We start from the raw sequence: 27,969 nt of genomic DNA, 5'->3' as shown, positions 1-27,969 counted from the left end.
AATAAAAAGGACCTCATTTTTCCCATTGCTGAACTGCAGTTAGAAGAATAGTTTCACTAATGGGGTACTGCAGCATGCTCACAGCCTGCTTCTCTGAAACTGCTGTGCTCCAAGTTCATCCACACTCCAGACTAAATACAATCAATCATTTCTAATAAACTACCACACTCCAATTTCAATTGAACATTTAATTCCAATTTGCATCATAACAAGTGACTAGGAACCTGGGCAAAGCATTCACTGGCTTTATTCACTCAGCTGTTCTTGTTTGACATTTTTACTACTCAACATCCAGACATCTGAAGCAAAGAAACTACAGCACATTCATTCTTCAGGGTGATGCTTTAATTCCCTCAACTGAGGACTGAACAGTAGAGATTTTAAACAAGACAAATGTATAAAAAGAAACCTACAGAATGGACAAAAAAAAACAATAAAAAAAGGGAATTAGCCAACATCTGATCCTCAGCTCCCTGCTTCTCCTTTCTAAGGCAGGCTTTAACCCTAGTATGTTGCTTCTGAGTCTTTTTCAGCAAAACTGACTGACAATCACTTCTGCATCAACATTATTCATTGAAAATAGTGTCAGTGCGTTCAGATTTCCAAAGTGATTACTGGCTAAACTGAGCCCATCGAGAGCGCATCTAATCAGACAAGCGGAACCTGGTCACGTACAGCTTTGTCTTCAGGGTGGCAAGGCTTCGGTCTTCAGCCTGTCTGGAGGGGCAGGACTGGACTTGGTTTCTAGAAGGGCTGGTGGGGAGGGGCTTCATCCGTTTTATCGCTGCGTGTTACCAACGGGCAGAGTCAGAGTCAGCAGGTCAGGAGGCTGCTAGGGTAGGGGTCATTTCACGACCCCTCTCCCCAGCACCCTACATCAGAGTCTATAGGGCATGACTGGTAGGGGCGTTTAGAATCCCATGCCACCCATACCACCCATACCGCCCATGCCACCCATGCCGCCAGGCACGTCCTTCTCTTCCTTGGGCAGCTCCGTGACCACGGCTTCTGCGGTCGACAACAGGGATGCAACACCGGCAGCGTCCAGCAGCGCCGTCCTGACCACCTGCAGGGGGAGCCAGTGAGCATTTTACACTTCCTTCAGTTCACAGCGGTAAACCCCCCCCCCCCCATCATGGAATAAACGGTCTTGCAACCAAGCAAAAGAAACTGTCTAGGCTTCGACCTGAAGCTTCTAGTATCACGGCCGTGACGTACCTTGGTGGGGTCGATGATGCCCCGCTCCACCATGCTGACATACTCCCCATTGAGGGCGTCGTAGCCAACGTCAGCGCTGCCCTGCAGTATCTTCTCCACCACCAGAGAGCCCTCCACGCCGGCGTTCTTAGCGATGGTCATGGCAGGGATGCGTAGTGCTCTGCGGATGATGTCGATACCTGAGGGGGGTAAAAATAAAAATGCATTCAACCTTAAGGAGCCAAAGTCACTCCTGTCCATTCATACACCAGCACAATCAACTTCAAAAGGCCTTTGGGGAGGAGATCATCAGTTAATCCTAAGGATGGCGGCACGTGTCCTCACCAATTTTCTGGTCAGCGTTTGCAGGCTTGATGGTGTCCAGGGCTGGTATGCAGCGCAGCAGAGCGCAGCCACCTCCCGGAACAATGCCCTCCTCCACGGCAGCCCGTGTAGCGTTCAGTGCGTCCGTCACGCGGTCCTTCTTCTCATTCACCTCCACGTCGCTCGTCCCGCCCACCTGAAATCGGAGGAGACGTGCGGAGGTTACAGCCGACCCCGCCGCGGCACGGCAGAACGAGCAGCCCTGTGTAACCGCAAGCTACGTGCCTTCAGGACGGCCACGCCGTCCGAGAGCTTGGCCAGGCGCTCGTTTAGCTTCTCCTTCTCATAGTCACTGGTGGTGTGCTCCAGCTGTTCGCCGATCTCAGCCACACGCTTCTCGATGGTGGCCGGGTCGCCGCGGCCCTTCAGGAGCATCGTGTCGTCCTTGGTGACGACCACCTCACCTACGCGGCCGAAGTCATGCGCCTGGATGTCCTCGACGGCAAGGCCCATGGCCTCATCTCCGAAGACCTGAATGAAATTGGAGTCGGCTGACGTGGTGCTCTTCAGTCACACAGAACGACACAGACAGCTTAAGTAGAATCATGCATCAAGCAGATGCACGTTTAGCCTAGAACACCTACAGTGCCCCCGGTGGCGATGGCCATATCTTGCAGCTGGTTTTTCCTGTTGTCTCCAAAGCCTGGGGCTTTCACAGCTACAACCTGAAGTCCAACCTTTAGCCTGTGGGAGTAAAACATGACTTACAGCACTGACCTTTAATCATTGAAATGATCATTTAATCATTGAAAACCATCTGGCCCGAAGAAACATAGGGACAAACCTGTTGAGGACCAGAGTGCTGAGGGCCTCTCCATCCACATCCTCAGCCACGATCACCAGGGGCTTGCGGTGCTGATTGGCAATCTCCAGGGCTGGCACAATGCTCTGGACACTGGAGATCTTCTTCTCGCTTAGTAGCAAGTAGGCATCCTGGAACTCACACTTTTGACCTACAGAGGCACAGCAGTAGGTGGGTGTTGGGTGACCGGGGAAGTGTGGATGCCAAACTTAGTCAATTCAAATCACAGTGTACATACAACAGTTGAGCCCTTGAAATGGAAAAACATGCATCAGCTATTCCACCCCCCACTTTTGTGTAATTGATTATTTCAGTTGCTGATTTTGTACAACAGTTACATTAAAACTAGATTAAATTGCTAATTAATTATACTTTAGACTTGCCTTGCTCTATTCATATTAAATTTAAAAATAAGAATTTGCAATAAGGCTTCATATTTTGAAGAACGCAGAAAAAACAGTAAACAGACAAGTATGGATTTTTCGTTCCAAGGGCTCGGTTTACCGCAGCTGTATTATGCATTTTTGTTCTGTCACATTACATGGACCTTCCTGTACCCTGCCTCACATATTTTGTCTCTGTATGCACATGCTTCATTGTTTCTGAAAAGCGATCATAATCTGAGAAAGGTGCTCTACAAACAGAACTTGTTAAGACTAGCATTGTTCTTACTACTATTTAGAGGAGAGGCGCATGCTGACCTTTGGCCGTGTTGATGAAATAGGGCGAGATGTAGCCACGGTCAAACTTCAAGCCTTCGATGATCTCCAGTTCATCATGCAGAGTTTTGCCATCCTGTATGAGGATGAGTATTAGTATCATGGAAGCATCTTCAACACACTAGTAGTATTAAGCAAGCATAAAGGCGCGTACTTTCACAGTAATGACTCCTTTGCGTCCCACTTTCTTCATGGCATCGGAAATGATCGTACCAATCTCTGTGTCCCCGTTGGCAGAAATCGTGGCCACCTACACCAATGTTTAAAGCCAAACAACAAACAGATTAACAAAGCCCTTCCATTAGGCATGCTACAGTTAACACTTAAACAAAAACACACAAATACTCAACTCTATATTTTTTACCTGAGCGATCTCCTCGGGTGTAGTAACAGGCTTGGACAGCTTCTTGAGCTCAGTGATGACTGTGTCCACGGCGAGCATGACCCCACGGCGGATCTCCACGGGGTTGGCGCCTTTGCTGATGGTGTCGAAGCCCTCCTTGGCGATGGCGCGTGCCAGCACAGTTGCCGTGGTGGTGCCGTCTCCGGCCTCCTCATTTGTGTTGTTGGCCACATCCTGTACCAACTTGGCGCCGATGTTCTTGTACTTGTCCTTCAGGTCGATGCTCTTGGCCACCGTGACGCCATCTTTGGTGACTTTGGGGCTGCCCCAGCTTTGCTCAATGATGACGGTACGGCCCTGGGAGATAAGGACAGACCTTACATCTTAAAAAGTATGCCTCTGCACCAACACAGACAAATTCTTAAAAAGGTATTCTAAGAAGACATGCCTTTATATAAACCTTAGGACAGTAAAAATAAAATGGATCAACTGCCAACTTGTGGCTGCCTGCTACAGGGTAACCAACTAACCTTTGGACCCATTGTAACAGCCACTGCATCCGCCAGTAGGTCCACACCTTGGAGCATAAGGGCACGGGCATCTGCCCCAAACTTAACGTCCTTGGCGTAGGCTCTGGTGAGGTGCGGGGCCAGGGCCCTGCACACCGGCCTCATCTGTCTCATCACACTAGGCAAACGTAGCATCTCTGGAGAGCAAGCAAAAAAGAAAAAAGAAAAGAAAAAAAGTGAAGCGTCTGATCCATTATTAGTATGTGCATTGTAAAATTAAACAATTATATCTCAGTCGATTTTGACTTTCAACAGGAGCATTTCCTTACAGTCTACATGGCTTTCATCACCCCACTGTACTCAGTCACGTGAGATCAGGGGACAACGTTAGCCTGCGCCCCTAGCGGACATTAATTGCATTTCTGTAGAACCTACTAGATATAGTGCAAACCTTTCCCCCCTAACGGGACACATGCTATTGAATTTAAAAGGTACATATTTTGGTGTTAATAACTAAATTCTTTTATTATTATTATTATTAATGTTAAATTATATCGAGCCAACACTCTAAAAACGTGAAAACGAATCTATAAAGCAGCCTGACTAGAATGCCAATTTGTATTCAGGAGAGGTTTAAAATTTTTTTTTAAAAATAATAATAATAATAATAAAACAAACAAAAACACCGTGAGGGATTAAATTGTTTAACTGGTTTTTAACAGTTTGGTTCACCGGGAGGGATTAAATTGTTTAACTGGTTTTTAACAGTTTGGTTCACCGTGAGGGATTAAATTGTTTAACTGGTTTTTAACAGTTTGGTTCACCGTGAGGGATTAAATTGTTTAACTGGTTTTTAACAGTTTGGTTCACCGTGAGGGATTAAATTGTTTAACTGGTTTTTAACAGTTTGGTTCACCGTGAGGGATTAAATTGTTTAACTGGTTTTTAACAGTTTGGTTCACCGTGAGGGATTAAATTGTTTAACTGGTTTTTAACAGTTTGGTTCATTCGTGGCTCTCGTCCCTCCCCACGCGTGCTCAGGTCACGCGACACAAGGTCAAACGCTCCACGCGTCATCATGGCAACCCGAATGGCTAACCGACCTCTGGAGCCCCGTTAAGCGCGAAACGGAGCAAAACGGAACAAAACACAAGCCGTTTTAGAAACATGGTGTCAAATAACCAATCGTAGCTGTTGCAACACTGCCAAACGGGACATTTATTCATCGTTTCTGCTAGCCAAGCCGCCACTGACTGTTCTTATTTCAGACATGGCTCTCGCTAGCCCGCTCATGCTTAGATTATAGAAACACTGTTTAAACACAACGGGCATTAACAACGCAAATCACACAACAGACAGACAAGTACTCCGTGGTTAGCTAGTTACCTACTTCTCTCTTGCTAGTGATCTTTAATATCAGGTTTTCAGACGTTAGAAAACAGCCTGGTCATTTACAATAGCGCTGGTTAGCTAACAAATGAAAGCAATAAGGCGATGGGTCGGTAGCGGTATCTAGTTAACGAGCATGCATCCGACACAAAAAGAGCGCGGTTATCTAGCTGGCCTCGTTAGACGTATAATTTAGCTAACATTAGGTTAGCGAACACTACTCCTACCAGTCATACTGGCCTCAGTCGTGTGCCTCGCCTCTACTTTAGCTAACACTTCTCCTACCAGGCAGCAACATCACCTTTCACTCGCAAAAGTTCCGTGTCCAGCAGACGCGGGGCGTACGGTTTTGAAATTGTCGCAACCGACTTACTTTGAAGGTGAACAGGACGAGCGAGCAACAAGCCGTTGGAGAAGTCTGAGGGCTATAACGCCGAGCGTGAGGATATAACGCCAGGAGCGCGACGCTGCTGCGACTGAAGTAACCCCACTGCAGCGCACATGGGCTCGTTCATCCGGGTAACACGCCGGCCGCCCCGCACTCTGAGCCGCTCTCTGTTCTTTAGTAATTAAAGCGTCGTGTGCGGTGCATTAACGCGAAATGGTGCATTTCATTATCTGTCATGTCGGTTTATGTTTTTTTATGTCTTGAATTGACAGACAGTGGTGTATTTATGGCATATTATTAATCAGAATGAGGGTTATGCTCGTTCCGGGGCACAGACTTCCAGAATTTTCGCGAAAGCGATTGGAGAAAAAAAAGGGAGGTCAGGGGTTGATATTGCGTAATCACAACGTGCGTGTTACAGTGCTGCTAGCAGTTTATATTAATACACTAACAAAGGAATTATCTAGCAGTATTCCAGGTTTAAAGCCTGCTTTTGGACGCTGGTGAATAGTCTGTTAATAAGTTATCTAGCAGTATTCAGGCTTAAAGCCTGCTTTTGGACGCTGGTGAATAGTCTATTAATTAATTAATTAATGAGTTATCTAGCAGTATTCCAGGCTTAAAGCCTGCTTTTGGATGCTGGTGAATAGTCTGTTAATTAATCAGTTATCTAGCAGTATTCCAGGTTTAAAGCCTGCTTTTGGACACTGGTGAATAGTCTGTTAACTAATGAGTTATCTAGCAGTATTCCAGGTTTAAAGCCTGCTTTTGGACACTGGTGAATAGTCTGTTAACTAATGAGTTATCTAGCAGTATTCCAGGTTTAAAGCCTGCTTTTGGACTCTGGTGAATAGTCTGTTAATTAATGAGTTATCTAGCAGTATTCCAGGCTTAAAGCCTGCTTTTGGATACTCGTGAATAGTCTGTTAATTAATGCGTTATCTAGCAGTATTCCAGGTTTAAAGCCTGCTTTTGGACGCTGGTGAATAGTCTGTTAATTAATGAGTTATCTAGCAGTATTCCAGGCTTAAAGCCTGCTTTTGGACACTCGTGAATAGTCTGTTAATTAATGAGTTATCTAGCAGTATTCCAGGTTTAAAGCCTGCTTTTGGATACTCGTGAATAGTCTGTTAATTAATGAGTTATATAGCAGTATTCCAGGTTTAAAGCCTGCTTTTGGATACTCGTGAATAGTCTGTTAATTAATGAGTTATCTAGCAGTATTCCAGGTTTAAAGCCTGCTTTTGGACGCTGGTGAATAGTCTGTTAATTAATTAATTAATTAATTAATTAATGAGTTATCTAGCAGTATTACAGGTTTAAAGCCTGCTTTTGGACGCTGGTGAATAGTCTGTTAATTAATAAGTTATCTAGCAGTATTCCAGGCTTAAAGCCCCCCTTTTGGTCTCTTCCACGTGTTTTTCTCTCTGAAGGTTCCGAGGCTGGCTGCTTCGCGCATGTGCACTAGGCTTCTAGTTCTTTCTTCACGTGCACGTCTTCAGCGTGACTTGGTGGCTCGTACAGGCGTGAGGATCCTTTAAAAAAAGAACCACAAATCCCAGATATGGTAAGCCTACTATCGTTTGTTTATCATATTTACTGTATCTCCATCTCGAATATAACGTAAACTGGAAGGTGATGTTTTTAAAATCCGGCTTTTACTAGCACGCTATCGTATATTGGAGTTTATCTAGGATTGCTAACGCTAGCTAGCTACCATGCAAGGTCATCGCAGTCAAAAACCAATTATACCAGCACCAGTATACAAACCAGGGGCTTGGGAGCCCGGCACGATGGTGACATTCGCGTTGTTAACTGTAGTTGAAATTTTCACGTATAGCTGCATTGATATACACTGACGTTTAACATTTAACCTGCATCGTTCTGGCTGGGGTTAGCTAGGTTAAGATAGCTGGTTTGGCTGTTTAAGTCCTCAGTCGGAGCCTAACTTTGCCCTAACTAACAGTAAAGTTATCGTGGGGTGGAAGTAGATTGGTTTCATCCCAAATCTGTAATTTCTTTTTTGCTCGGTGTAAGTGTTTGTGCTTGTAGTACTCCATCCCCCTCAGATTAGGCTATCGTAACCGTTCAACTTCTAGCCTATATTATTCGCTAGTTTGCTATTAGATGGCTTGAATGTATTCGTCAGAGCTACGTGAGCTCGGCTGATGTTTGGTGGGTGAACACGTCCCTGCGTTTTTAACGTGTTCAGTTACTAGGCTAAGCTAGCTGGATGGCTATGTGTTTTATAACGGTGCTCACATTGCTCAGTGGCCCCTCTGGAACGTAGCACTTCCGGGTCACTCTCTTGGCCGGGGGTGGGGGGTGGTTCACTTGCCTAAAGATTTTAGTTGAAGGCTATAGGTAAATCTGACGAGTTTAATTTGGCCCCTTCCACACTGAGACATTAAAGTTAATCTTTACTTTCATAACTTGCTTTGCAGATTTTTAACTGACTGCACGATTAAGGCTTTTTGATGGTAGTGTCTGGACTGTTGAACTGGACTTTACTGTCCAGTTTGTTCCAGTATTTTCAGAGTCTGGTCAGCCTTTAGGGTTTATCTTGGAATCAGTGTCCTTCACTGATGTGTTAAACATTTACAAAACCTTCAAATTCTCTCCCTCCTCCTTTCGTTCTCTAGTTTTGACTAATGCCCTCCATTCTACCCTGCTGTGTTGACCTTCAGTCAAGGCTAGCGACACATCTGCCTCCAAACGTGGAGCATGTGTTGTAAATCTCTTGCTTTCTGAGGCCGTCTTTGTTCAGTTCCATTAGCAATATCTTAGATTAGTAGCATAAGGTCTAGCTGGGATTTTATGTAAGCGATCACAAAGGTGGCTTTCTATCTTAGGCATGTTACCTGATTTAAAAAAAAAAGCATGTTTCCTGTTAAGTCTTTCTATAATACATCAGTTCTACAGCCAAAAGGTAGCGAATACAGAAAAAAAAAAAATTCCTTTATATGTTAGATTTTTATTTATTTTTTTTACTGATATTACAACTTTAGTCTTGCCCAAGCTGGTTCACGGATCCCCTTTTTGCTATATTTCACTTCGTGTTCTTTAGCGCACCCTAGTGGTGCTAATGTGCACATGAACACAGTTCTTCTCACAGTATTGAATATCTTTTTGCTTCTTTGCAGGCAAAGGCTTTCCAGAAATTTCTTCCAATGTTTGACAGGGTGTTGGTGGAGCGACTAGCAGCGGAGACTGTGACTAAAGGAGGCATCATGCTTCCAGAAAAGTCACAAGGCAAAGTGCTGCAGGCCACAGTGGTGGCTGTGGGACCGGGGGCCACCAACAAGGTAAGTATGATCCCTGTATCTGTCTCATTTATGTAGACTCCTTGGAGGCTTTTTAAAAAAAAGTCATTGCCCTTTTTCTTTTCAGAGTGGAGAAGCAACTCCTGTCTGTGTTAAAGTTGGAGAGAAAGTTCTGCTACCAGAATATGGAGGCACAAAAGTGGTTCTTGATGATAAGGTACATGTGTAATTTGGAATATATTGGTCACTTACAAGGGTGACTTTTTTTTTTTTTTTTTTTTTTCCAGAAATATAAGAAGTAAGGAGATAACTGGAATGTTTTATAGCAAGTTTAATAAAGCTTGTTTTAATTTTGTTCTAATTTTAGGACTATTACCTGTTCCGAGATGGAGATATTCTAGGAAAATATCTTGACTAATGCCTGTTCAACCAGACTAGCCTTTTCATCCCAGAGGAGCATAGAGAATGATTGATTGTTCCTTGTTGTTTTTTTGTTTTTTTTTGTCATTCAACTGTAAATAATTGATCATGTTTTGTTACATTAATAAATAAAGTTGGGGATCTTGAGGTTTTTGTTTGATTTTTAAAACTGTATTTATTTGATTTTGCTATGCTGCTGTCTCCTTACTTGACATATTTATGCCAGTCAGGAACCTAACTGAGAGACTAGCAAAGTGGTAAAAAGTCTTTGTAGGCTCACCTCCAGTTTAGTATGTTCTTTCTTCATTATGTTCATACAGTTCACAGGTTATTCATGTAGTACAAATATAGGGTGACCCTCCACCCACTCTGAACAGACAGCTAAAACGCAAAGAGAGTAGCCAAATCCCAGCATCTCTTCTAGCCTGTCCATGACCCCTGACAACTGGGTAAGCGCACAGTGCCAGAACGTGATAGAAATTCATGAAATTGGCGAGGCCAAGTGGACAGGCTTTACTGGGGCTAATTCCCATAAAGTGCAGCTGAAGGGTTTTTTAATGTGGGTTCTGTGTAAGGTTTTATATTGTATTTAACATAAATTTTGAATTGCTGGCCATATAGAAAATAACTGCATTCTCTCCCCCCCCAGTTGAGCTTGTGTATTTTACATCTGCAGTCCATTTGCGGGATGAGTGATATACCGAGCTTAGATGTATTTGTGATTTGACATTTTCTTAGGTTTGAGACTGTAGTTTTAAGTAGAGGGGAGTGTGTTTACAAAAGTTTGATATTTGTTTAGAACATTTTAAAGTTATAAACACAAACTGGTGAACTGTACATATCTTTAATGATTGTTCATATCATAAACAAACCATCAGAGAATAACTGTGATGCTGGTTAACCCTCTCAGACACCATGCTGGGAATATAAAGGGTTTATGGTTTATTGGAAATGGGTTTATTTCATAGGAATGTTTTTAAGTGGAGGGAGAACAGCTATAATTAAGGATTTTGTTTAATTTCCCCCAATCATTTAAAGAATAACTTGTGTTGTGCTTTTTGTAGTTCTGTCATTGAAGGGAATGCTGTTAACGTCTAGTTCTTGAATGAAATTGTCCTCAGTGTCTAAACAGTTTGACTGTAGTACTTGTAAAACAGCCTCATCTCATACTTTAGAACTGTGGCAGTATTTACATATACACCAGGGTTATAAGATTAAGATACAATAATGTAAATAGCATAGTATGTTTCAGTTAAACTGGAATATCTTTTGTCATTTCACAATACAATGAAACTGGAGTTTGCAACTTCCTTACAGGCTCCAATGTAAAAATATACATACACGTGTGTAATTGTAAGGTGTCAATAGTGAGTACATAGATGATTTATAGTTTAAAACCATAAACATTAGCAAATTTAAACAGTATTTTAATCAGTAATTCTTAGTGCAGCGGTACTTGATTTAATGTGGAGATGGTGTTGTAAACAAAAGTTGTGCAAGTATGGCTCTTGAATAAAAACATTCGTCAGTCTGGATGCACATTTGTTTCATCTTCCAGTTGAAAGGAGGCGAGACAGTTGGCATGGCCGTGCGGATACTTCAAAGATGCTGGCTCCTTTCCTGAGCCAGCGAGTGCTGTAGATGTCCTCCAGGGCTGGGAGCTCAGTCCTGATCAGTCGTTTGAGCGCTGGAGATGCCCTGGTTCGGTGCTTTCCTATCAGCTGCTGTTCAGCTGAGACACCACACACGGATGCAGCGTGTGAGGATGCTCGCGCGAGGTGCAGCGATAGAATGTCACCAGCAGCTGTTTGGGCTTCTTTCAGCATCCTGAGGAAAAACAGACATTGTGCTTTCTTGACCAGTGCAGTGGTGTCAGTGAACAATATAAGCTTCGTCTGACAAACTCCGGCATGTGCGTCCCGCACATTCCTATTATGTAAAAGCTTCATCAGCCCATCAAGCCTGATGTAAGAACTCGCAGCATGTAATATCACTGCTTGACTTTTCTACGTGCCTAACTAAACCACAGAACTCTTTAAGTTACTTCAAAGGTGCAGTTTACGTCACTTTCTCGAAATGTTGCCGAAGCTATTTTTATTATTCGTTTTCTGACATGCACGCATATAGAAATTTTTTTTACGGAGCCTTCAGCAAAGTGGCGTTTCTGACCATGCCCGACCAAAGCCGCTACCAGAAACCGCTGGGGGGCGCACTTCCCCCATCAGCGTAAGTCGGTCGAGATGGTCATGGCGACGGGCGCAACCGTCCTAAGGAGGAATAGACCAGGCACCAAGGCGAAGGTAAACTAAAACAGGTTAACTTAGCCTGTCAGCTTGCCTTTAAAACCTGTCAAAGGGAGTACGTGTGAATTCAGTCACCATGTGAAATAAAACAGGTTGCTAGCTAGTTTGCTCGCCTCAGACCAGCTAGCGTTAAACTAAATAGCATCGTTTATTATGGGTTTTAACCACTGTGGTAACCATTACCATTACCATTGCTACCATGCTCGCTGGCGTTACCTAATTTCCCATTTGCCTTATAGATGATTGCGAACACATTGTAAGACACATTTATTCATCTTTTTTTCAGTCAACGTTAGCTGTTAAACACAGGACCGAGTACTTGGTACCTAGCGCAAACAAACACAAAGCTAATGTGGCTACTGTTTGGGTTCAGCACAGAAGGGGTGTGATAAAAATAGTTGACGTTGTCAAAAACCGACTCGTGGTTAAACATGTCTCGTAGCCACATCAGATCAATTTCACACACAAAAAATGGTAACTAAGCTATTCCACCGGTTTAAATGTTCTGTTTAGGTATGGAAGGGCCGGTTTCAGTCGTATCATCGGTCTTGTAGTTATATGCCGCCCTCCAGAGTTCAAACACGCCTAGCGCTCTCTGTTCAGATGTCTCTAGATTTAACTAAAATGAATTTCTTTAAAGTTTACGTTTGTCTACCTGACATTAGTTATACAAATAGCGAGATAATCTAATTATTTTATCAACGCGTTGAACATGTTTTAACTGGAATCTGCGACTTTTTACTCTTGTTACAGTGCCATTACCTTTATGCTTAAAATATTTAGGTAATCTTTTACTTAGATATATTTGGTAAAAATGTGTTTGGGAGGTACTTAATAAATTGTCAAATCATTATAGTTATATTGTTTGTAGTGCATGGGGTAGAAAACAGTGAAAGCAACCGTGTTACAAAGGTGTAATAGACATACATACATACAATTTTCTTTTAACAACTGTATTAGGGATCGGTCATGCACCACAAAGCTGATTTTCCAGGTGGGGTTGTCATTTGAACCAGTTTTAATGTGTCATGTTAAAAAGACAGCATGATGCAGTTGTCACAAAACACAGCAGAGAAGTCAATAATCTAGCAATACATATCTGTATGAGCCAGAGGAAGCTTTCGTTCAAAATTGCGTCCCTGTTTCATTGGTGATTTTCTTACAGTTGCATTCCAAAACAGCCTGAAGTTGCTATGAAAACAAAAGACAACCCAGCCAATATCCATACGTTGCCTCAAGTTTCAAAAGTTTTGTCTAATATCCTGAAGCTGTTTATTATATCGTAACAGACTTGTCATAATCCAGTGCAGTAACTCAGGTACACCTCTTTTGCTCAACCTGTTTCTGTGCACAACCTTGAGGAGTGCTTCTTATCCGTGTTTGCCAGGACTTCTACAACTGGTCAGATGAGTCTTTCGAGGAGATGGATAGTACTCTGGCAGTGCAGCAGGTAGGGGTAGTTCAGATGTGGTCCTGTGATTTATACTTCGTATAAGCTTACTTGTTGTGACATTTGAAGCTGGACGGGCTTTATTTAAGCTGTCTGGCCTTTTTCTAATTTTGCCCTTTAGGCCTACGCCTTCATTATAATGTAACCGAGATAATGAGAGTCTTGGTTCTGACTTTGACAGTATATCCAGCAAAACATTCGCTCTGACTGTTCCAACATAGAGAAGATCATGGAGCCTCCTGAAGGACAGGATGAGGGAGTGTGGAAGTATGAGCATCTCAGGTGACTTTCCACTTGTTAAATCACTAAAATAATGCTACTAAATAATAGTGGGTGAGTGTCAATAGACCAGTCTTCTTCTGATGTGGTATGATGCCATGCCACTTGGTTAAAGATATTTATGAAATCTCTTATTTATGTTTTCTTCGGTTTTGAATCAGTTTCTCTGTCTTAACAGAAGTGGTTTCATCTCTCCCTCATTGATTTATTAGGCAGTTTTGCTTGGAGCTCAATGGCTTGGCTGTTAAGCTTCAGGTAATTTCTGTTAGCACTTGTTTTTTTTTTCTCTTTAATTTGATGTTAAATGTCTATGAACTTTGCATTTATGTAAAAAGGCATTATAAATTACTGTTATGAAGGTAGAGGCACCACTTATGATGGCCCAGTTTCGTGCTTTGGAGATGGGCCTTTGTTCTTGTATTGTAAAGTGTCTTGTTCACTGTTAATGGTGTATAATGTGCTTTGTGCTTGCAGACTGAGTGCCATCCAGACTCCTGTACCCAGATGACTGCCACTGAGCAGTGGCTCTTTCTCTGTGCTGCCCACAAGACTCCCAAAGAGGTTGGAGAATGAGCATATCTACAGACTCCTCTCTTTGTACCAGCCTGAAAAGGACCAAAACCCCTCACTCAGACATTCCCATAAATGGCAGATGTTTATTAACCTTTCAGCTCATGTAGAAACAAAACCTCAGTAGTGTTTTTGATGTGGAAACGCCCACTGCACCCTTGCATTCCTGTAATTTGAGTGAACTCCCTGACAGTACCCCAGATCAGTGTAGTGCTTTTAATTATCCCAGCTGAGATTCTGAAGGCTGATACAGGATTTCTAAGAGCATATAATGATGTAATTGTATTTCCTGCTGTCCATTCAGTGTCCTGCCATTGATTACACAAGGCACACATTGGATGGAGCAGCTTGTCTTCTCAACAGCAATAAGTATTTTCCTAGCCGGTGAGAGACACCCTTCACTCATTTTAATATGGAATGTAATTAGAGTAATTAGTAAAGTATAGTCTAAGCTGATTCAACACTTTTTTTACTGGCAAAACATCTGTTGGCACTGTGCTTGCCATGGCATTAGGTATTTGTAACCTGTGGTAAACCTAGTCCTTGTATCACAATGTACAGTGTGTTTGTATGAATGTATGATAATATAATAATTCATTGATGTGATTGCACAAATTGTGACACTATGCCGGCGGTGCGTACTTTGTGTGGTCATGGGTGTCTGGGGCATTCTCTGCAGCGTCAGCATTAAGGAGTCGTCGGTAGCAAAGCTGGGCTCGGTTTGCCGTCGCATTTACAGGATCTTCTCCCACGCTTTCTTTCACCATCGGCAAATATTCGACGCGTATGAGGTCAGCAAAACTGTTTTCTAGACCTGCCAGCAAGTGGCAGCATGAGATTGTTTTAAACCAGGCAGCCAAGCGATGGAAGGGATACTGAGTTTGTGTTGCATGATCTTTAATTACATTTACATGCCGGGTGGAAGGTCCTGTAAAACGGTGGATCTCATTGTCACCCGCAGAACGACACATTTCTGTGTCACCGCTTCACCCGCTTCGTGATGAAGTATAACCTGATGTCCAAGGACAACCTGATTGTGCCCATACTAGAGGACGAGGGCAAGAATCCCTCCAGTGGAGAAAGTGAAGCCTGACCTCTCACTCCCCAAGCTACCCGCGAGTGCTGCAGGAGAACCCAAACAACTGAAACTCGGATAAACAGGCATATGCACCACGCAGACCCTGCGGCTTCCAGCCTGAAGCCAGAGCAACTCCCACGTCTTTGTGTTTAGATACATGTATATAAAACACACACACGTGCGATTGTGCATGCTGCACTTTTGCTTTCCTGCTTAACAATCTTGGCAGCCTTTCAGGTGTCCTTTGAGTCCATCTTGTTTTCTTTTTACAGTGAATGTGGTGATATTCACCCATTGCATGTTATGTGGGTTGAGGGGTCATATCCAGCTCACTTTTTTTATGAACTAAAGTTAATTTTCCTTAATGATGTTATTAAAACATTTAATATCTGATGTTAATTAAAGAACTGCACCCAGTACTACTCACTCACTCAGTTTAGAAAAATGAGAAGCAAATAAAAGCAAATACCTGTTTTAATAATATATTAACACAGTAAGTGGCAAGTTAAAATGTTCAAATATCCAAATACTGCAGCTGGTAGAGAACACTGGTCTGAAAGTGGCTTAATAAAAACAAAATGACAGCAAAAATGGATCTCAGTACTCAATGGCTTAAATCATATACACAGCAGCATGATACATTTTACAACCTACATTTTTGTTGTTTTCTAGTACAACTTGGGACAAACCCTTTGAACAGGAATCCAACATTACATCTGTGACAAAAGTAGAAAAAGTTAAAGATTAAATAATCTAATGCTTTTTTTCTGTGACACCCAGCTCATTAGTTTTAACAGAGTAGAGCCACTGCTGTACAAAGTCAAGCCAAAAAAGGCGCTGAATGCAGAATGGTGATCATCAGACTAAAATACTGATTACTAAGTGAATGTGTTGACTTTACAAAGAGTGTGCATTGCCCTCCCTTTTTAAAGTGTGAACAAAATGTTTTATAGGCCAATACGTCCACAGATATTCCACAAGAGATCAACATACAGCTATAGCATCACTCTGACACAGCCTGCAGTGTCAGATATATGTTCACTTTACAGATGTGCTGGTGAGCAGAGGCTGTGTGTGAAAGTCATTTTGTGCGCGTGAATCCTGGCCTCAGAAAGCCCTTTTAGAAAAACTCCAGGCTCCCCAAGAGGCTGGAGGGCTCCGCACCGGCACAAGTGTGCCCAAAATACTGCTGCCGAGTGAACATTCACACAGTGCAGCGCACTGCAGGGGATCTGTGGGGAGGCTCATTGCCAGAGCCACCGTGCACCCTCGAGCTACTGCAGGTGTTAGGAGGAAGGAACTAATGTGAACTAGTCAGGGGGGGGAAGAAACAGAAAAAACAGGAAATAGAACTGAGAAACAAATGTGAGTGAAAAATAGTAAGACAGATTTAGGTGAGAGAAATGTGTTTAGTGAGAGAGTAAAACAGATTAGTACTAGAAATGCGTGTTATAATCTTGTCCCCGTGATGGTGGTCTGCGCGGTATTTTGTAAGATGTATTTGCTCAGGTCAAGGTAGTGGGTGATTCGGTGCACGGTATAAAATCCTAGCAGTGCTTCAGGTTAGAAATCCCAACTCGATTGTTCAGACACTGGGGCCACATACTGGATTCGCCTTATGGCTGTTTGTGATGCATTAGAATAGAAAAATGTACAAAATTGAAATTCCCCGCATAAAATAGTTATGGCTTCATTTAAAAAAAATTACCTCAAATATATGGGTTAAAAATCCATTTCCAAAGAATAGGGAAAATGCAAAGAACTTCAACTCTGTCAGTCTTAAGTCATTCCACCCATAACACAAAACTGATTTTGGGCTATAACCAGCCAAACTGAGGCGGAGTTGTGAATGTCTGGTCCCGTATTCTGAAAGACTGCCCTCTGTGCTTGGGCTGCTCACATGCAGGTGACCTGGGCCACCCCTTCATCCTGTTCCAGGGGACCCTCCTCCAGACAGGACAGGGCACTGGGATAGCCCCCTCCAAACACAGGGAAACCCCCGATGCCCCCCGAACAAGGGGGAAACTCCTCAGTGTGAGATGCTCCCACCCCTCGACTCACTGAGTGACTGGCCACTTCTCTCCGGGGGGAGCCCACCTGGAAAAGAGGGGAGAGAGAGGAAAGAGAAAAGGTACACAGCCTTCAGTGTCTCTCCATTGTGTGGCCAAGTTTGTATCCAAATACAAGCAAGCATTCATAGAGAAAATGTAATAAACCGTGAACACAATGTGTTTGGCTACAGCACGAATGCCACAATTTTATTTAAATGCAACACCCAAGTAATGTTTTCATGCATGTCTGCATGACAGTAAAAGTACTGTTAAAGTACCTTTTTAATATTCAGTTCAGTAAAGCTGCTTAGTATTCAGAACACGGAATAAAGTGAGTTTCTCTCACCGTACCTCACTGTGCTGCTGCAATGGCTGGGATTTAACAGGCCTCTGGAGGAAAACCACCTGTTTGGTGGCAAGATTTCCCTCACTGCAAATAAAAAAAACGAAACAAACAAAACCCCCCCCCCCCCCAAAAAAACCCCACCCACAGTCAGCAACACAGGAACAAAAGTATGAGTGTGTGTGTGTGTGCATGCGCGTATGCCACACCTGTCATGGCGAATGACGGGGGTGGGTAGCACACACGTCAGTAACCAGCCAAACTCGGCCAGTGTATGGAGGAGTGGCCCGTAGTCTGTCTTCACAGCAGAGTCCTGGAACAGACGTGTGTGAGCACTAACTTTAAAAAAGCTGTTATTTCACAACCTTTGTAAATGCACAGGGAGAGGGGGTCTAAGATGCTAACTAATATGCATGAGCTTTGTGCAGCGATTTGTTTTCACTGACCTCAATAACAGTCCACTGCTCCACTACGATGGTGTCATTGGCGGGTGGTGCAGTGTTCCTCTCCTCATACATAAACAGTCCCTCTAAAGATCTGGGCACTGGCTCACCTGTGAAAAGCACCAAGGAAATACACCTCCCCTTAGCATCCTCAGCAATTCAGATTCAGAATTACATCTCCTCTGCCAGCAGAGATTAACACATGGAAACTTTCTGCCTGTACAACAAAAATGCGCAACCCATGTCTAACATGGAGAGAGATGATGTTTTGTTCCTGTCTGAATATTATTTATTTGCACAAATCATTTAGGCATGAAATTCACATTCCAAAATTTTATTCAAACAGTTTTTTAAATTCAACTGAAAGTTTAGTTGCAGTAAATCAGTCTGTGGACCGTTTCATCTACGGCACCAAGAGGGGATATTCAACGGATCTCATTTTGTCAAGAATGAAAACGTGTCGCTGACCTACTAAAACCTGAACTACTTAGAAGACATCGGTGTGCGCACAACATGTGTGACGTGTCTGGAGATCGGGACCGAGCGAGGAAAGCTGCTTCACGTGTGCTCTTTCATGTTCCACATTCTCAGGCCCCAGATGTCTCCACACACGTGCGCGCACGCACACGCGCGCACGCACACACACACATCTGATTTAGCTGTTATTAGTCTTGTGTGAAAAAGGAAGTGAGGTCCTGAGGTTGGGACACGACATCTAAATATAGCAGTGGTGGGAGCGACGAGACGAGACGAGACGAGACGAGACGAGACAGGGGGAGAGGGAGGGGAGGGGGCAATTTTGGGGGATGTGCTAAAGGAGAGACAGTATACAGTATATGGTGCACATGATGAAAGACAGAGAAGAAATCTGGAGAGGGGTCAGTTGGACACCAAGTGCTCCTAATCACCCCAGTGATGCTTTAATCTCCTCTTCCTCGAGTAGGAAGGAAGACGCTGTGCTCTTCCCTTAAGAGTTCATTCTGGGAGTTATGCACCGGGGCTCATGACTGTGCGTCACATAACAGTCAAACCACTGACCCTCAGTGTCTATAACAGAGACATGCCATTTCTATCGCATTCATATTTATACATTGTATTCCCACTTTAGGGGCAGACAACCAATGAAAAAAAATATTAAAAAAATGGTCAGAATCCCTTTTTAATGGACTAAGCAGAAATAAATTTGACTGCTACCTTTAGGTGTATCCCAGTACACAAAGGAGTCCACTAATGACCAACCCTTGCGATAGTAGGCTGCGGTCAGCTCTAGCCAATCAGCCTCCAGACCACTAACGACTTGACCCTTCCTGGACACGCGCATGGAGAGTGCCCCCTGGTGGTAGCAGCAAGCCAGGGCATCCAGTGGGGTGCATCCTGGAGGCCAGGAGTGGAAGAGCACCAACAGCTTCAGATCTGAAGAAGACAAAGGACAGGAAGAACACACAGAGTCAAGCTTTACGTACATCACAGCCAAGCACGGTTCCTAGCACCCTTCAAGGCACCTTAACCCGACACTTAACCTGAGCGAAGCAAAAGAAAGCACCCTCATTGTCTGTTCCTTGCTCACTGAACGGCTGGGAAGGATTGGGGGTGGGACACGTTCTGCCAGCACACCTCAGACCTATGACTGACCCCAGAGCAGTGTGAGAGGGGAGGTAGACTAGCTTTAACACTGATTAACTCATCTTTGTTTTTGCCTTCAAGTGATATGGATTTGCACCAAGTTCACATGATGTGCATCAATCATGAAGTGGTGACAAATTCTCTTATTTTACTTCTTTCTTTAGTACAAAAACCTGAAGTCAATTATTTGAAACGTGACATGATGGATGATAAAATGCTGTGTGTTGGGCAGTATGGGAACTGGGAGTGCCTGACCTGGGCTGCATGCTCCATCCTCCACGTCTCCGTCTCCTGGGGGAGTGCGAGGGGGCGTGCGGGGCGGGGAGCGGTAGCCCCGCCTGGGGCTCCCCATCCTACCGTTGCACCCACCACCTCCTCCACCTGCTTGCTGGAGCACCGAGCCCACGAACCGCATGCCTCCTCGAACACTACAGTTGACCTGGGCGTGTGTACGCACAGATATACACACAAAGAAACACAGACACATACATGCACAGTAGTCCAGGGAAACACAGGTTATCTAGATGCCTTTGGGCCAGCAGTGGCAACAATAACAATCTTCATGCAATTCATTTTATGCAGATGAACTGTATTTCAGGTTAACTGTGTTTTGAGAGCATATCAAACAAAGCACACACTAAAAACATGCGGATGACACAGCAGGCCTGCACACAGCGGTCACCCACCCGGTCTAGGAGAGCTGTCACGGTAGTGTCGGTGAGGGAGTCTCCAGACAGAGGCCACTCTTCCACCCACAACACTGGCGTGCTGTGAACCAGGGCTACAGTGTGCTTACTGCAACACACACACACACACACACACACACACACACACTTACTTCAGGCTTCAGGAAAATCCCATTCTCCCTCCTTACATTCTGGGTACGATATGAAATGGTGTCGTTTTAAAAGAAAAGGAAAACAGAAGCAGAGACGTGTGACGTCAGCCAGGTTTCCTACAGTGGTCTAGTCCATGTGATGAGACCTCCAGCGGCAGGAGCCCGCGAAACCCGCGACCTCGACTGCTGCGATGAACCCGGCCGGAGCTCATGGCCGATTTGCTATGGGCTGCACGGCCACACGAGGCCCATGTAACGCGAGTAGCTCTACATCACACGACTGTGATTTCCATACACACAAGGACAACTCTCCAGGCTCAGTAAGAAGGTTCATTTTTGTTTCCTTTTTAAAATGATATAAGTAGACTATTGTCGCAGTTGTATCACCTCCTCTATCTCATTGGCTCTTGATTGTACTCTGTTGCTGGGGATAAGTCACGTCTCCGCCCTGCTGTGCTCTACATTTTGACAGAAAGCACCAACCCCCCCTCCTCTCCGCATCTTTCCGACTTCCCCGCGAGCGCCAGCCTAAATAGGAACAATTAAAACTGGATGCCGAAATCGGAGACTGGAGAAGAGTAAAAGGGCATGAGTCGCCCGGGAGGAGCGGGCGGGGGGCCGTACCTGGGTTTGGGCCGGACCAGTATGGCCCTGTAGAGCAGGCTGAAGGGCAGTGTGCGCGCGCGCCCCACTGACAGGATGATGGGGTGCAGGGCGGCCAGCGTGTAGCCCTGCGTGTAGTAGGACTGGACGGCTTGGGGTAGCTCGCACAGGGAGGACAGGTACTGCACGGTGGGCCGGCTACCTGCGGAACACAGCCAGCACGCGGGCGGGCGGTATGTGAAGAGTGCAACATAACACAGAGTCAGGCTGCAACATGACACATTATACGAGAACATTATATAGCCGTCTAAAGGCATCTGGCAGTTTGGAGTTTCTCCGAGTTTGTAGATATGGGTGGCAGTGATATGGCGCCGTGTAAGCCTTTATTCAGTTAGAAGATATTTCTTGTGAGTGAGAAAGATGTAGCCTGGAAGTGTTAATGTGGCTTGGAAAGGGCCTGTATGTGCTGTTTTCGTTTGTGCTGGTAGTGACGCCTTTCTGCTCCTGTCAAGCTTCTCACTGCCCCTCCTCCCATGGCCCCCCAAACACACTTCCTCTGTCCACAAAGAGCTGCTGTTCAGAGCGCGCGCACACACACGCGCGCGCACACACACACACACACACACACACACACCATTTATGCAAGACCACCAGCTCTCAAAGTAAACCGTCCCTCATTCAACTTTTCCCACCACCCACAAATCACAATTCTGTATAAATACCCTCTACACAACTCAGTACGGGACTTCTGATGTGATCCCAGCCCAGGCCATTTTGGCCAAGGAAAAAGTTCAGAAGCAAACGAGTAAAGACAGTCAGTGCGTAGTGCATGTTTGGCCTCATACCTGGACCACTGCGAGCTAAGAAACAGACCTGCTAGCTCCTGGGGAAAGAGGCAAGTCGTGGCATTCACACGGCCAACAAGCACAAGACCGACTCCTCAGAGGCCTGAGCTTTTGTTCTCCAGTGGCTCCCCTTCATCCCCTCTCCTTCCCGTCCACACACACAGACAGACACACACAGCACTCTGTTCTCCTCTCATGGTGTGCGAGAGAGAGAGAGAGAGAGAGAGAGAGAGAGAGAGAGAGAGAGAGAGAGAGAGAGGGAGAGAGAGAGAGAGAGAGAGAGAGAGAAACAGGCATTAGGGATAAGACGTGGAGAAAAAAGAGAAACAAGAAGAGAGAGAGAGAAGACGGGAGTGAAAGAAGATGAAAACAGGCGGAGTGACGGTGTGAGGAAAGAAGAAAAAAGGGAGCATAATGGGGAGAAAGAGAGAGAGAAAAAAAGAGAGTGAATAAGGAGAAAGAATTTATAGGAGGTTTTACGACCCAGAACTGTTTCAGGAAAAGAGCTTATGGGTATGGAAGAAAGTGCTTTGGAGGGTGCAGAACAGAAATAAGCAGGAATGATGAAACAGAAGCTGAAGCAGGACAAGCCAGAGAGCTAAAAAAAAAATAAAATAAAAGTGGCAGGAAAAAATGGTCATGGTCATGTTTTTGCTTGTGCCAAATTAGAAAAGAACGAGTATACAGGAAGAGAGTGCCATTGTGCATGCACCACAAATTGCTGTTCAAACTCAGGATGAGTTTCCTAAATACTTTACAGTCGAGACCTCTAGAAATCTACTCAACCACCACCACTATTAAAACAGCATGCGACGCTGAAAAGCATTCCTTCCCCGCTTGCACACGAGACATACGCAAGGCGATCGGAGACATCATCTTGTTTAATTGGACCATCTTCTTCAACTAAGCAACGACTCCTTTTCACTTGTGAATTTGATTTAAATCTTACTGAAAATATTCCACATACATTTTCTCTTAGCCAAATACAAAGCTATAAGCCAATTCATCTTTGCGCTTAAACACAATAAGTGTAATAGTGGCTATGGCCGTGTTGGACCTTTCTGTCCCTTTCAGGATCATTAATGCTGCTTATTTATTTTGGCTGGACTGGACACTTCTTACTTTCCTCAGATGTGGCTGTATGGATCTACCATTCTGAGCGGCACAACTGTTAGTGCTTGAGCCACTCTAGCTCTTCAGGTCCAGCACCACACTAGTCCAAAGTCAGCTAACTTTGTGGTTGGACTGATTCCTGTTTCTGGTGCTGTTCGGTGCAATAATCCAGAGTAGATGACTAAGGCCAAATCGGGTTTAATCTGTCCATTGGCTCTACAACATTGCAACATCTGGCATTCCACAGACAAGGTTCAAGTGAAACCCCTGTGATCCTTGAACTAACACAGACACAGAAATTTAATACCAAAGCCCTATTAGATTACAGGTTATAACATCTAGCTTCAGGGCTTTTCCCCCAGACTAAATCGTAACAAATTAAAGGTTGCTAAGTGATAAAAGCCCTGATAAAAGCACCTCTCGGCAGTACAGGTTTGGAAATAATGTATTTTAAAAATGAATTAAGACCAGAAAAAAAGCACTGGGTCAAGTTTTAACTTGCTTTGGCCCTTCTGGTTGGGAACAACATGCTGTATAGCCATTGGCTAAAAATACCTCAACAGCTTTTCAATTTGATCAGTGAGAAATTTCAAGGCTGGTACTGTATGTTATACAGGACACAGTGACACAGCTCTACACAGGGCAAGAATACCTCAGCATCTTCGGTTTACAGTATGAGAAAGTGAACTTGTCCAACAGAAGACGACAAAGAACATATAGTGAAGTTCTAAAAGGTCCACGTAGAATCTACAATTCAAAGACAATCACTACTGCATATATACTGTAAAGCTTGCATAAGATTTATGCAATATAAGGAGAAACCATTTTACATCAGAAAGGCAGAAGCTGTGAAATAAATGAGCTATTTACTGGATTTTGGAACTGTATAGGAACACATGTTGTTTATGTACACTGTGCCCAGAAGAGCAAGATTAACTTAATTAGAAAGGAAACAGATTTAATCTTCCTGGGTCTTTAAAGATCAATTATAAGACATGGCATTAAACAGATTCTGCCTAATGTTGCTCTAATCGCTGTTTAAAACATGAGTCACTGTGCACCATTTACAACTGGACTTATTTTCCCATTCTCAAGAAGCCTTCAACAGCAGTGCGAATTCCTCCCCCACTGACCTAAACCTCCGATGGTCTTCGACATTCAGCACTTCTGGTGATATCATTGTTAAAATGGCATAGGCTTGGAGATCAAGGCCATCCTGAAATGAGCAGTTGTTGTTGAAACATGAACATCAGTTGCCTTGTGGGAAAACACTTTTGTTTGTATAAACCAGATGTCAGACAATCTTCAGAACTTGCATAAATACATACTGGGTGTCATAGCCCTTAACTCCTCATCTGGAACTGCAGTTATTCTTTCTCCAGATCAAAACAATCTCAGATCTTGCTGATTTTACAAAAGAACTGTTTTCATGATCTCAAGGTGAAGAATCTGTTACACTGACCAAATCACCCATAAAACCCTGCGAGCTGTGTAGGAGACAGTGGCATTGGCAATGTGCAGCACAGGTGTGACTCAGGAATGAGGAGAATGACATGGATGAGTCTGATTCACTCACCAGATCAGGCCTTCCAGTGCTGTGTGTCCACACACACACACACACATCCAAAGATGTGCAGCAAAATGACTTTGAACATGTGAACAAAAAACAGACCACCCCTGAACTTGAACTTTTAGTCCAGTTATTATTATCATATGATCAAGAAAGTCCTGCATTTAGCTAACAGCATTAGTCTAATTAACACCCGTCATTTTTACTTGGAGATATGCTTAGGTCTACACTATGCAAAGTCTACGTAAAGTCTGTCACTGTGTTCTCCCATGGCAACATTTTTATATTCATTAGGGGTGTGTGAGGAGACTAAAGACCTGGATACTATCCGACTGCAAAAGTAACTGAAAAAGTTTGAAAATGCACTTACATTTGGATGCATTTGTATGAGGGAGAAACCCTAACGTCTCTGGTTCGGTTTTACTGTTTGGACTATATTTACTGTTTGGACTATATAACGTACTGTAATAAGCATGCCCCTAATGAGAAGCAGCTTACTTCACCATCCTGACACAATAGCCACTCCACGTGGGTACGTCTGAGTAACACTGAAGTCAACCAGTGGCTCTCCCTAATGGAGAATGCATGCATGCACGTATACTCAGTCAGATTTTAAGACATTTTAACAGATTTAACGACCTTCTGATGTTTATGCCGGCGAGCACGAATGAAGCCCCCCTACAAAATACAAAAAATAAAAAATAAAATAAATAATCTGTCTAGGTTTAGACGCACGCGCAAATGAGTAATAGAGCTCAAACGCTCGTGACCCACTTCTGCGCTGGAAGGAGCGAGTGTTTTGCTGCTAAAACGAAGGGAATAATCCATCATCAATATTTTAAACCCGTTACACCTAAACACACCAAAGAAATGAACATTTCACCATATTCGAGTTGCATATTTAAAACAAATGTGTCGTTGGTGATCGGGCAGCTTAAACCTCACCGAAGGTGGACACCTTTCCAGCCTCCTCCCTCGTGCGCCAAAACCAGAACTTCTCTCACCTTCTAAACTGAAGTCCAGCAGGGCGTACTCGTACGCGGCGTCCGTTTTGCTTTCCACCTGAGGTCTCCTCAGAGTGGAGTAGATTTTCCCAGGACTGCTGCTGTCTTCGGGATCCTCCAGCTTTCGTAACCCGCATCCCATTGTGGCGCGAGACCGAGCACGAGGGGTATTGGGGAGGGAGAGAACCCTACTCGCGAGCGCACGAGAGGACCACGCGCTGTGCACCCACTCTAACACGCTCGTTCCATCACCGCTCCGGCAACTTAATCCGCGACAGTGGCAGAACACTTCACGGTGACCTTGAAGTCAAGTCAGGAGAACGCCATTCAAAGCTTGCAGACTTGCTAAAATATATCTATCTATCTATCTATCTATCTATCTATCTATATATATAGATATATCTCCGTGGTCTCCACAACCCAGAAAAAACTAAAGTAAGTTCTCCAGCTGCTGAAGTTGGAGTAATATGCACATCTGCTTCGGCATTAAAGTGTAAACTGAGTCATTCACTTCAGTTCCAACGCTCTTGCGACTCACAATGGCCACTGGAAAATAAAGTCAAGCTAAAGCGTTTGCTGGCGGAGGAGGTGCAAAAGCGTGGCGGTGGGCGGGGAAATTAGGGACGAACTGGGCGAACTGGGACGAGACCCCGCCCGCTGCTCGACTGGTCCGAGTAGTTGGCATGCGTCCGTGCAACTGCAAACACAAAAGCACAAACTACACAAACCGCATCGATGAATGCGGTTTTTATTATAAGCGATGTGTGCTTTATCTAGTTTACAGGGAATATTCGGTGGATTAATAGTTTTCATTGTGAGAGGAGGCCAAACAGTCCATCACTTCATAGGAGAGCTAATCTTGCACGTGGCTTCGCCTTGATACCGCTTTGAAGTTTAAATATCATGAATAATTTATGTTTCATCTACGCTATATAGAGTTTTCTTTAATTACCTAAAGAGTTTTACCTTTAGTGAATATGACATTTATAATGTAAAGGTTAATCCTACCTTTTCAAAAAAACGTTTTACAATCTTGTTAGTCAAGGCCCAAAGATAAGATTATTTGAATCTTCTACAGTACACTGTTAACTACCAGTAGTCAATAGATACCAATTTTTGATCACAGACCAACTATACAGCATATTAAAGGCATTGATATTTCACATATGACTGTATCATAGCAGCTGCATATTATATTCCACACGTGAGCTCACAGTCTGCAAATATTTTAGTCTCGTTCACAAAGAAAAGCCAACTGGGAAATGTTCACCCATGGCTCATGGTGTAGGGTTGTAAGAGCAGCTCACGAGTCGTGTTCGCTGAAGCTCTGGCTCAGACCACTGGGCTGTTTACATTACCTCCCATGTGGGCAAAACACACCAGACAGGGACCAGAAGGTCCAGAAAAAGATTTTCCAAATCTCCCTCTCTCTCTCTCTCTCTCTCTCTCTCTCTCTCTCTCTCTCTCTCTCTCTCTCTCTCTCTCTCACGCATGCACGCACACACACACACACACACACACACACACACACACACACACACACACACACACACACACACACACACACACAGTTAGCTCTGTATTTGTATGTTGTGGCTGTAAAGACCAGAGGCAACCTAAAGAAGAAAGCATGCTCTGGACCCTGATCGACAGACTGGCTCCGCTTGGCTCCTTTCCTCTCTGTCCACTCATTGCTCACGCTAATCCCTTCTCAAACACACAGCAGCTGACAAGCAAACCCACTCCTGCCATGCCTCTGCCATGCCTCTGCCATGCCTCTGTCATGCCTCTGTCACTGCTAGACGTGAATGCACAAAAGCAGCAGTAGGTCAAAATGGCAGCGGAAATGTTATTATAGCTGTTCTGTTTTCATGATTCATATATTATATATATTTCCAGGTGAGTGCAGTGTACTGTTGCAAAAGATATTTAAAAAAATATAATGAAGTAACCAAGGTTTCCAGAGATGGAGGATGCTTAGGACAGAGTTCCTAAAAATATATATATAATTAAAATAAATAAATAAAATATATATATCAAAGTCAATTAATCTCCAATTTGTTCAAGCCCTGTAAATACAGCCATATAGACATGGGATTTGTCAAGCACTGATGATATATTGGGCTACTGGAACTTCAGAGGCTAGGGAGTCAGATTTGAGCTGATCTAGCTCAGGCTCTGGTGAAGCAGGAGTTCATATGGTGGGCCTTATCGTTGGGAGGCCGCTTCAGGGCTGTCAGTTCAAACAGCATCTGGGTCTTGTTTGCATTTGGCACATGAGCTCCACCCCCACCCTGGAAGAGCTCAGTTACAATGAATGGGTACAAATGTTAAAGGTTATAGGTTAAGACTAGGACTGAACACAGCCACATGAGATTGAATACACAGACACACAAACGTATACATGTATAAGGATATAGTTAATAGACTTTACACATTTTT

General features: G+C 44.0%; 3 protein-coding genes across 5 annotated transcripts; 1 reads left to right on the top strand and 2 right to left on the bottom strand.

Annotated features, from left to right (window-relative positions):
* Positions 1 to 173: 173 nt before the first annotated feature.
* On the bottom strand, positions 174 to 5,854 carry hspd1 (heat shock 60 protein 1). The gene is made up of 11 exons (XM_027026283.2): positions 5,717 to 5,854; positions 3,976 to 4,151; positions 3,467 to 3,802; positions 3,257 to 3,352; positions 3,085 to 3,178; positions 2,366 to 2,534; positions 2,166 to 2,265; positions 1,807 to 2,052; positions 1,543 to 1,717; positions 1,219 to 1,397; positions 174 to 1,066 (listed from the first exon to the last, which is right to left on the bottom strand). The coding sequence occupies exons 2-11, from the start codon at positions 4,147 to 4,149 to the stop codon at positions 911 to 913; spliced, it is 1,725 nt and encodes a 574-aa protein (XP_026882084.1). The 5' UTR covers positions 4,150 to 4,151; positions 5,717 to 5,854; the 3' UTR covers positions 174 to 910.
* Positions 5,855 to 7,164: 1,310 nt separating this feature from the next.
* Positions 7,165 to 16,966, top strand: LOC113587571 (MOB-like protein phocein). 3 transcript variants are annotated; one of them, XM_035522996.1, is made up of 9 exons: positions 7,165 to 7,298; positions 8,875 to 9,036; positions 13,105 to 13,167; positions 13,349 to 13,449; positions 13,659 to 13,701; positions 13,921 to 14,007; positions 14,321 to 14,400; positions 14,696 to 14,807; positions 14,978 to 15,683. In XM_035522996.1, the coding sequence occupies exons 1-9, from the start codon at positions 7,296 to 7,298 to the stop codon at positions 15,107 to 15,109; spliced, it is 783 nt and encodes a 260-aa protein (XP_035378889.1). In that variant the 5' UTR covers positions 7,165 to 7,295; the 3' UTR covers positions 15,110 to 15,683. The 3 variants fall into 3 exon arrangements, with proteins under 3 accessions (XP_035378889.1, XP_026882087.1, XP_026882086.1); XM_027026285.2 differs by lacking the exons at positions 7,165 to 7,298; positions 8,875 to 9,036 and adding an exon at positions 11,608 to 11,714 and having other exon boundaries at positions 14,978 to 16,966; XM_027026286.2 differs by lacking the exons at positions 13,105 to 13,167; positions 13,349 to 13,449; positions 13,659 to 13,701; ... (2 more) ...; positions 14,696 to 14,807; positions 14,978 to 15,683 and adding exons at positions 9,122 to 9,211; positions 9,362 to 9,561 and having other exon boundaries at positions 7,189 to 7,298.
* rftn2 (raftlin family member 2) lies at positions 15,551 to 26,061 on the bottom strand. The gene is made up of 9 exons (XM_027026284.2): positions 25,528 to 26,061; positions 21,017 to 21,197; positions 20,241 to 20,349; positions 19,810 to 19,993; positions 19,126 to 19,344; positions 17,935 to 18,041; positions 17,698 to 17,801; positions 17,497 to 17,575; positions 15,551 to 17,191 (listed from the first exon to the last, which is right to left on the bottom strand). Exons 1-9 carry the CDS (start codon positions 25,667 to 25,669, stop codon positions 16,991 to 16,993), a joined length of 1,326 nt encoding a protein of 441 aa, XP_026882085.2. The 5' UTR covers positions 25,670 to 26,061; the 3' UTR covers positions 15,551 to 16,990.
* Between the last annotated feature and the right edge of the window lie 1,908 nt (positions 26,062 to 27,969).

The sequence above is a fragment of the Electrophorus electricus genome, chromosome 25, assembly GCF_013358815.1.
Source record: "Electrophorus electricus isolate fEleEle1 chromosome 25, fEleEle1.pri, whole genome shotgun sequence".
NCBI classification, from domain to species: Eukaryota; Metazoa; Chordata; class Actinopteri; order Gymnotiformes; family Gymnotidae; genus Electrophorus; species Electrophorus electricus.
This window is presented reverse-complemented; position numbering and strand designations above follow the sequence as displayed.

Coding starts and splice junctions, on each gene's coding strand:
- hspd1 (XM_027026283.2), bottom strand. CDS start 4,149: ATGCTACGTTTGCCTAGTGTGATGAGACAGATGAGGCCGGTGTGCAGG. Junction 3,353..3,466: donor CACCCGAGGAGATCGCTCAG/GTAAAAAATATA, acceptor ACATTGGTGTAG/GTGGCCACGATTTCTGCCAA. Junction 2,053..2,165: donor CCATCGCCACCGGGGGCACT/GTAGGTGTTCTA, acceptor AATTTCATTCAG/GTCTTCGGAGATGAGGCCAT.
- LOC113587571 (XM_035522996.1), top strand. Junction 13,450..13,658: donor TGGAAGTATGAGCATCTCAG/GTGACTTTCCAC, acceptor TTGATTTATTAG/GCAGTTTTGCTTGGAGCTCA. Junction 14,808..14,977: donor AAATATTCGACGCGTATGAG/GTCAGCAAAACT, acceptor TGTCACCCGCAG/AACGACACATTTCTGTGTCA.
- rftn2 (XM_027026284.2), bottom strand. CDS start 25,669: ATGGGATGCGGGTTACGAAAGCTGGAGGATCCCGAAGACAGCAGCAGT. Junction 19,345..19,809: donor GGATGGAGCATGCAGCCCAG/GTCAGGCACTCC, acceptor TGTCTTCTTCAG/ATCTGAAGCTGTTGGTGCTC. Junction 18,042..19,125: donor GTACTGGGATACACCTAAAG/GTAGCAGTCAAA, acceptor TGCTTTTCACAG/GTGAGCCAGTGCCCAGATCT.